The 10182-nt window shown below is 33.8% G+C and overlaps 1 protein-coding gene across 1 annotated transcript in view; it reads right to left on the reverse strand.

The window, feature by feature from the left end:
* Positions 1-997: 997 nt before the first annotated feature.
* LOC108534049 (centrosomal protein of 44 kDa) overlaps positions 998-10182 on the reverse strand; it is a gene marked incomplete at its 5' end in the record, with an annotated part of 12677 nt that continues 3492 nt past the window's right edge. The window contains 5 exons of the mRNA XM_017879145.1: positions 998-1533; positions 2298-2335; positions 2575-2699; positions 7771-7846; positions 8584-8790. Of these exons, the coding sequence (XP_017734634.1) occupies positions 1485-1533; positions 2298-2335; positions 2575-2699; positions 7771-7846; positions 8584-8790 (495 nt within the window). The remainder of the gene's footprint in view (positions 1534-2297; positions 2336-2574; positions 2700-7770; positions 7847-8583; positions 8791-10182) is intronic.

The raw sequence follows: 10182 nt of genomic DNA on the forward strand, positions 1-10182 counted from the left end.
CAACAGAGTGAGACCCTGTTTCAAAAGGGAAAAAAAAAAAAAGGAACACTAAAAATGTTTTCTTAAAAGTGATTTCCTACGCTGTTTCAAATTCACACCCACACAAAAAATTTAAGTGATTTCTACTCATATAACAATATTTTATATTTGACAATGTAATACCAAATTATACATATATACCATAAACAGATGAATAAATAAAATATAATCAGATGGTCCATATAATTAAAAAAAAAAACACACTTTTCCTTCCAAATAATGAAGTCAATTTTCTTGAGGAATTTCCGGGATTACTGCTACACTTTTATCTATAAGTTTTAAAAAAGATAATTCATATAGTAATATTAAAATAAATTTCATTTTCCATTGATTTAACTTCAGCTAAGATTTCTCTCTCCAAAAAATGTGTAACTTTTCATCATTAACAAAACAAAACATGACACCTCAGTGTATCTTTTAATGTTGGCTAGAATGGCTATATTCTCTGTCTGTTATACTGGTCTTAAAAAGTGCTACACCGCCAGGCATGGTGGCTTATGCCTGTAATCCCACACTTTGGGAGGCCAAGGCGGGTGGATCACCTGAGGTCAGGAGTTCGAGACCTGCCTGACCAACATGGAGAAACTCCATCTCTACTAAAAATACAAAATTAGCTGGGCATGGTGGTGCATGCCTGTAATCCCAGCTACTCGGGAGGCTGAGGCACAAGAATTGCTTGAACCTGGGAGGCGGAGGTTGCAGTGAGCCGAGATCACACTATTGCACTACAGCCTGGGCAACAAGAGCGAAATTGCATCTCAAAAAAAAAAAAAAAAATCACACAATAGAGCACACTAAAATGTTCAACACATTTCTCACGGTGAACCTTGAGACCACAGTCCTCTTAGTCTAAACTTGAGGACCATAGTCCTCAAGCCCGTTTCCCAGTACAAAAGGGGAATCTTAACCTTCATTTCTCAATGTTAACTGGAAAGGTATTGCTGTTTTTGACCAAGCATGAAATAGCTGTCTTTATATTTAATTTTCAGTGAGTATTTTTAACTGTTTATTATAACTTATTCATCAGTACAGATGCGAAGATGGCATATATGAAAGCCTCCTGGGTATAATACACAAGTCCCATTTGGAATGTTTCCAACAGGATGTAAACCATAGTCCTCAAGCCTGTGCTTTAAAAAACATTACTTAGCACACTGCCAACAAATGTCAACACAGAAATACAGTGCTGTAATGACTTCACTCTGTAAGAGAAATAGACTGGAACATGAGTTTTCCTCAAAAAAAAAAAAAAAGGGACACAAGGTAAAGCAGTATAATCATTGCTCAAAATATTAAAAGATTTATTCAATAATGAATGCAAAATTCATATACCAAATGGAATCCTAATTGTCAAAAATTGTAGTATATTAAAATTGTATAAAGAATTCTTAAAATATACAATATGTATAGTAACCGAAGTCCTAGAAAAGTTCATGTAGAAAATCCTACAAGTAGTGATTTGGACATTTCAGTAACTCTGCAGTTTCTTCAAACCTGAAATATAACAAATAATATATTAAGTAAATCAATAATTCATAATAAAGCATAGCATTTTAGTTGTTGAAATTATGCTTTTTAGCCTAAAATAAATTTGAATATTTTTCTTATCTGTAAGTACAGTTACTATGAATAAACTTAAGTATGCTCAGAGGGAGAAAAAAAAGAGTCAATTATGAGTCTTGTATTCTTGGAGTGTAAGTTAAGTACTTTTTGCATTTCAAAATAATATAATTTTCTATAGCAGTAGGTTGCATAATCATCTTATATGCAATTTCATTTTATATTTCCTTTGAACTGCTCTTTAGAAAAATCACATCATTTGTACTAGACAAAACATCCTTTTTAGTATCTTATCAATAACTCGCTGAAAAACACCAGTGATATTTTCACAATACTGCAAATGTCTCCAAACCAGCCATCTACATATATTATTTAATATTTTGATAAATCAGTTATCAAAAATAGATAATACTCTTGATTAGTTACCAACCAAAAATATCTTTGTACTCTATCTGCAGTTAATTCCATTAACGATTCCAACAAGTTTTACATCACTTGTTGGAAACTAAAACAGTGACTCATCTCCCAAACACATAACTGTAGGTGGATTTATTATCCAATGCAGTCCTGAAGGAAATTCCACACCTGATTGAGAGACCTTTAAGGTTTGAAACACACATGCACATTCTACATATACTGTAATCCAATACAATTCCCTATGGAGAAATGAATTTCTGTTGCCCCTTTCTGTTACTTACATTTTTTTCATCCTTTCCATTTTCTGGATTGTTGTTTCCTTTAATTTAAAAAGCAACAAATTTAGATGACTTCTCAAAGTAAACCATCATCAAAGATGGACCGAGAATGTACAAAACACAGTTTGAAACATTGCATTAAGTACTGTTTACTTATGAAAGAATTTTGAGAGACTAAGATTCAGTTTTGCTATTTTTCTTGCCAGCAATATTCACAACTAAAACTAATGCTTGCTCGTTTTCCTAATTTAGAAAGGAAACAATCTAAGCATTTTCTTACCTCTGAAATCTCATTCAAACCACAGTAATTAATGGTAGAGGCTCTGGGAGTCGAATCTGATGATGCTGTACTATAGCCAGAGGACAGAGGAATACTTGCTGGCCTCTCTACTTTGTTTTTTCTGTCTGTGAAGAAATGAAGTTTTAGATTACCTTTTCCTTTCACAGTAGAGTCAAATATCTAAAAATGTTATTTATAGATGGAAGAAAACATACTATTTTAATTAAAAGTGGCTATCGGTATAGATCAAAGAGTTTTAGTACTATTTTAAGGTAAAAGCTTTCATATGGAGATCTAGATGCTAAAATTGCCCAATAAAATTACAAAAGGCAGTATTATTATCATGGTAGCAATCAGTTTGAAAAACAGGTAAGTTAATTACTTATTTTAAAATATAACCTATTGAATCAATCATGTATATTCTTTTCTTAAAATGGTGACATCTACATTAAATAATTAGTATCCATGAATTTGTCATGATGCTTTTATTCAGCAACATTTAAGCATTTCACAAATTTTTTTAACTACTGTTCTGTGGTTAGTGACAACTATTCCTATAACTGACCATATATATCTTTCAAAAATCAAGAAACATTCTAACTTGATTTGACACATATGAAAATAAGTAATGCAAAATTTAAGATCTACAGATTTTTTTCTAAAAAACTGAAAACCTAACATTTCAAATATCCTGATAATATTAATTTGACAAAATGATGGCATCTCCCCTTCAAAAATATCAATTAGAGAAGATTATGGATAATGTAATAAATCCTACAAACTCTGTGTTTTAATCAGAATACATCTGGCTGCCAAAGCAATGCAAAAAAAAAAAAAAAAAAAAAAAAAGACACCCATTAAACTGTTCACATAAAGACAGCTTTTGTAAGTCTACACAGACACTAATGGGAACAAACCTATTAACTAGAAGACTAATTTTCATCTCTCATAGAACCATGGTCTCTTTTGCCTACTTCTGCCATTTGCTCCATTCCTCTGCTCTTCTCTGTAGAATGGCTTTCTCTGCTGACTCATCAGCATAAACTTCCACCACATGGCCAGCCCAGCCCAGGCGCAATATCATTTGACTAACTGACTCGTGGTGTCCTAAGCACAAATTCTAAGAGAGAGAATGAAATTTGATTCATGACACTTTGAATTCGTATTCTCTGGGTTAGGTGTCTACTCTTAATCCAATTAGCTAAGCCTGGAGGTCAAGATTACAGGGTACATCTCTGAAGACTACATAAACCCAGCTCTTTTAGCAGGATCTGTGGACAAGAGGTTATTTTAAGAAATAATTTGAAATTAGGCAGGAACTATATCTACTACGCACTAAATCTTGAATTACTTTCTGTGGGTACAGATAGTTGTCCTGAACATTTCTTATGTCTTTCCAAAAAGAGGTGGGGGCTAGGAAAAGGAAATAGGTCCGGGAAGACACATCAAGGGTGAAGGAAGGGCTCTCTTTGTCTTCCACTTTGGGGTGCAGACTTTGAGGTGTCTAAGCTTATTCAAGAGTGTGCCTCATGGTGGGAGAAAGCTGGTATTTGGCAGGCTGGCAAGCTATTCATAGTTATTCCTATAAAGGATTCCAGAGGTTACAGAGTGGACCATTACAGAACACCAGCTCTATTTAATAGCCAGATCAGTTAAGTGCATATTAATTTCTATAATTTTTATTATTGCTTTCCTGAACCTTTAGTAAAGCCTTACTTGTTTAAACATTAATAGTTTCTTAGCTATGCTATAGGGGATTGAGAAAAGAATTGGTAACTGAGTTCAGGTTGGAAAGGAATGGGGAAAGGCAATGGCCACTGACACAAGGACCCTGACACCAGTTGTTATGTACTTCAGTAGTGACTGCTAAGAAGTCTCTGTAAAGAAAGGGATTCTTCTGCTTCTAAGGGTATGGGACATGAGATCTTCTAGCCAACTCTTACCACATAACAATTAATCTTTCATTGCCATCTTTGGAGGCTCATCACCTTATTCACTAAGGAAATAGTAGGGTTCTTACCATTTAATAATTTGTAAGCCAATATTTCTAGATCAAGGACCAATGTATGTATCCAACTGATTTGTAGATATTTTGTCTTAAGGGTTTCATACATAATTTATTATATTCAAAAGTGAACTCATTATTTCTCCCAAACCTTCTCCTCTCCTGAACTTTTCATTTTACTAAAGAGTAACAATCATCTACCCAATCACATGACCCAAACACAAGTAGTCAGTCTTAACTTCCTTACTCTCCTTCACTTTTTGTATCTATCAGGAAATCAAGGCATATCAATTTTAACATCTAAATTTCTCCCAAATAAATTGCCTGCTCTTTATCCTCACTATCATTGCCTTAGTAGAGACCCTCATTAGTATTTTGAAATAATGACTACTAAAATACTCTTCAAATTATTCTTGCCTATCTTACTTTCCTAACAAATCACTATTCTGCTTTGATGATAACCTTTGTGAAACACAAACTTCAGAATATTAGCCTTGCTGAAAATCTTTCTACGACTCTGGGATAAACCCCATGACTTGATCTTTCTACTCTTCTGCTTCAGCTTCCTTCAGGTGCTCACATGTACCCTTCCTTCTAGTCACACAGGAACAAACCACACTCTTCTGTGGTGCCACACCTTTCTTAATATTTTTTTCCTCTGAGGGGAAAAAGGCACAAAACAAAGCAAAACAAACAAGCAAACAAAAAAGGAGCACTAACAGTTGGTGTCCTGTCTGACAATTAACACCTAAGCTACTGAACCCTCTAGGGGACATAAATAATTTCATAAAAAATAACACCACACGAGGTCATTTCATTAGCATAATGAAATAACACACCCAAAACCACTATTTCTGTCCAAACATAGACAAAACAAGGGCACCATGTAACCACATAAATGACCAGATACAGCCCCCCCTTGCCTAATAGGAGTATTTATTTTATGCTAAAAATTTTTCTTACCATCAATCATCAAATTGCTCCTGCTCCCTGACAGCACCCGTAGGCTTTGCTTCCTCAAACCCTCTCCAAAATTATCCAACACAAGTCCAATCCTTAAAAGCCTCTGCTAATTCACTCTTACCAAGACATTAAGGTGCCTTACAATTCCCCATGGAACACTGTATTCCTGATAAAGTCAAAACAAATCTGGAACCTCACAAAAGCTATTTCTGATTTAATATGATTCTAAACCCAGAGTGATAAATTATTGCTCTCTGCATCCAAATGAAATCAAACCCTATTCCCAAGTAGCATGTATAAGGTATAATGTGTAAGTCTTTATAAACTTGGGTCTTTTTATTAATCTAGATCAGATCATAAACTCTATGAGATCAGGTATTTACCCTAATCATAATCTGTAATCCATTTCAGATAGTGGCCTGTTAATTACTTTCAGTCCTGGCACAGTTGTTGAAATTTAGCTATGTGAGCCAGGACATGGTAACTCACACCTGTAATCCCAGTACTTTGAGAAGCAGAGACAGGAGGATTGCTTGAGACCAGGAGTTCAAGATCAGCCTGAGCAACATAGCAAGACCTCGTTTTACTAAAAACAATAAATAAATAAATAAAAATTATCCAGGTGTGGAGGCACACACCTGCATTGCAGTCTCAGCCACTCAGGAGGCTGAGGCAGGAGGATCACTTTAGGCCAAAGAGTTAACGTCTAGGAGACCGCAATGAGCTATGATTGTACCACTGAACTCCAGCCTGAGCAACACAGTAAGACCACCCTTATCTCAAAAAAAAAAAAAACCTAGCTATGTGTTTTCTAAATAGGTTAAAGGTATATTCTATAATCATATCATTAAAAAAAAAAAATAAGCCTGAGCATGTAAAATCAAACTTGCAAGAGGCAATGTTTTGCAAATCACAAGCATTCAATATTTTTTCAGTGAATAAATATTTAAACTCTACTATATGCAAATACTGGTGATAAAAGCACAGATACACTTTCTGTGTGCTAGACAGGCAGACCATAAGATAAAGTTTTTGCTCTCAAGGATCTTATACTCAAGTGTTAACATTTGTTGAATAGATATGTGAATGGATAAATAAAACATGCAACATTTTACCAAATCTGCAATCTGCAGTCTATAATAAATTTAGTTGCCTTAAATGCATCTCAAATAATCATATTTAATAACCTAATCACTGAAATTGTTCTTTGTGCAATGATATTGATATGTGTTCCAAATATGCAGTGGTTAAGAAAAAACTTCAGATCAGTTGCCTGGATTCAGATTTGATCTACCATTCAATAACTGTGTGACCTTTGTCGTAGTTACTTAATTTTGCTGTACTTCAGTTTCCTCAACTGTAGCATATAAAAATAGTACTTATCTTGCATGGTTACTTCAGGAATTAAATGAGTTAATATAGTAGTTAGAATAGTGCCAGGCACACTGTTAGTGCTAGAATATATATTGTTATTTTATTGTTACACATATGGTAGAGCTGAAAGATTTTATAATGTTAACGATCCACAGATATTAAAAATTTAACTTGATGAATTCTCAATTGGACAAAACATCTCTTCTATGGACATGATTTAATCATAGACATGGCACAAAATTTAGATCTGTCTTTTAAAAAAATATAAGAATCAAAAAAAAAACAAAGCTGTCACTGCAAAACAGAAATCTTATACTTGCTGCTCAGTCACACTGAGCAAAATATCAGTAGCCTAGTAAAGTTATGTGACCAGGAAAAGACCTGTTCTAATATCAGATCTTTCCCATTTTATCATTACCAGTGAACCATTCACATGGAAGAGGTTTGCAATACTTTATAGGTTACTGACAAATGTGTTTTCTTCTCTTACATATTATTATTTACATATGAGAAAGCTACTACCTACCTAAGCTTAAATTTAAAAACTTGGAGGTCAATTTTAAAATTCTAGAGCACTTGATTATTCTAGAATGATTAAAACAGTAAAATATCTCTAAACATTTTCCATTTTGTACACTGAAATTTATTCACCCACTGTGTTATGTGAAATAAGTAGGCTGGCTTCATAAGCAATTCTCGGCTTTAGTAGTCTGTAGGTTCATTATTTTCTTTGTTCTAGGAGCTTTGTAATTTCTAAACAATGAAGCTTAAGAATATTAAAATTACCAAATACCTGTAACAATCATTTTTCTGAAAACTCATCATACCAATTCTCACAATGTTTACAAACTTACGAGGATTCAGAAGGTCCATGTTGCTACAAGAAGCGTAGTCTTCATTAATTTCATTAAACTCTACATATTCGTCATTCTGGAATAACACAGTTAAATATTTAGAATGAAATAAAAAGAAAAACCCTCTCATTTTATATTCTTACTACTGAGCATAAAATATAAAGGTAGCATGATAAATGTTTAAACATTTTTAATTTTTTATTAAAGCAATACGTATACTGTATATTCCTACATATAAGAAATGTTTTAAATATGGAAGCAGATAGCAAGCTTCTTGAATCTATCAACTTCACTTTTTAGGAAGGAAAGACAGACTAGAAATCGAAATCCTGAGTAAAAGAAACAAATTTCTCAGATTTGATAAGGCAATGATAAATTTGGTAACTATTCTATGAAATACACAATATGATTGAAGTAAATGAGTGAAAAAAAGACAGGAAGAGTTATCAATATCTTCTGTATCTTTTCCACCCTACGAAAATAGGTCATTTGTACTATTAAAAGATACAAAATAATTCTAAGCTTTTCATAATATCTATCATATTCTTACCTCATTTTAAGTTCTTCAAGCATCATTAACATCTATAAAAGCTCAACTTACAAGTTTTTCATATCATCTTATTCAATGAAGAGAGAAACAACAGCCACAACATCATATAGGCTATATTTAAACAGGACTTCATTCTAACTAGACATTTTCTCATTATTCAAATATTCTCATATTTAGCATTTCCAAAAAAATACACATACAACAATCAAAAAAATACTTTGTTATATGTGAGATATTTTATAAATGTTAAAAGAAGAAAATACCTTTTTAGACAAAAGCATTTCTGTTTCAAGAAGAGTGACACGACTAAGCAGATTAGTCCAGGTGTTTTCATCTACCATCACATTTCCTTTCATTTTTTGTTCCAAACAGTCTAACCTTTTCTCTATCAAAGTCAGTTCCTTAAGCTTTTCTTGGCATTCAGCAAGCATAGTCTGTAGTGCAGTAATCTCAGGATTAACATTTATACCCTAAAAAGATTAGAGAGATTAAAAATAAAATTAAACAAACTAAAATTTCTTTAAAATTGATGTTTCTCACTTCCACAGTGTTATCTCAATAGTTAGGAGAGATGGTCCTGCTCAAGAGTTAAAAGGTTTATCTCTGGAGGGAGACTACTTGGCCACTTAAACTAGTTCTGAGACTTACGATCTTGATGCTTCCATTTCCTCATTAAAAAAAAAAGAGAGATAAAAGAAGTATCTATTTCATATGATTCTTCTGATAATGAGTTAATTTGCATGATTCTTTTAATACCAGCTAGTAAAATAAAACTATTACTAACTAGCTTCTTGAAACAACACCTAGCACAAAGCTAAGAGGAAATGACTAAAAACACTTAGTGCACTGAGATTATTCGGTTTGCCATGTAACAGGAAGTAGGTCCAATGGCCATCTGGTAGTTTTTGTAAGTGCCAACTGTATATTGATATACTGAGATATATAGAAGTCACAAGACATAGAAACATAGAAAAAGAAGTTTTAGCAGAAACAATAGACATCAGACATATTGGGGTCTGTGGCAATTAAGAGTAATAGAAATGTTTATTATTATTATTACACTTTAAGTTCTAGGGTACCTGTGCACAATGTGGAGGTTTGTTACATATGTATCCATGTGCCATGTTGGTGTGCTGCACTCATTAACTCCTCATTTACATTAAGTATATCTTCTAATGCTATCCCTCCCCGCTACCCCCACCCCATGACAAGCCCTGGTGTGTGATGTTCCCCTTCCTGTGTCCAAGTGTTCTCACTGTTCAATTCCCACCTATGAATGAGAACATGTGGTGTTCGGTTTTCTGTCCTGCTGATAGTTTGCTGAGAATGATGATTTCCAGCTTCATCCATGTCCCTACGAAGGACATGAGCTCATCTATTTTATGTCTGTATAGTATTCCATGGTGTATATGTGCCACATTTTCTTAATCCAGGCTATCATTGATGGACATTTGGGTTGGTTCCAAGTCTTTGCTATTGTGAATAGTGCCAAAATAAACATATGTGAGCATGTGTCTTTATAGTAGCATGATTTATAATCCTTTGGGTATTTACCTAGTAATGGCATGGCTGGGTCAAATGGTATTTCTAGTTCTAGATCCTTGAGGAATCGTCACACTGTCTTCCACAATGGTTGAACTAGTTTAGAGTCCCACCAACAGTGCAAAAGTTTCTTTCTCCACATCCTCTCCAGCACCTGTTGATTCCTGACTTTTTAATGATTGCCATTCTAACTGGTGTGAGATGGTATCTCATTGTGGTTTTGATTTGCATTTCTCTGATGGCCAGTGATGATGAGCATTTTTTCATGTGTCTGTTGGCTGTATAAATGTGTTCTTTTGAGAAATGTCTGTTCATATCCT

The sequence above is a fragment of the Rhinopithecus bieti genome, unplaced genomic scaffold (genome assembly GCF_001698545.2).
Source record: "Rhinopithecus bieti isolate Rb0 unplaced genomic scaffold, ASM169854v2 scaffold_9996, whole genome shotgun sequence".
Classification (NCBI taxonomy): Eukaryota; Metazoa; Chordata; class Mammalia; order Primates; family Cercopithecidae; genus Rhinopithecus; species Rhinopithecus bieti.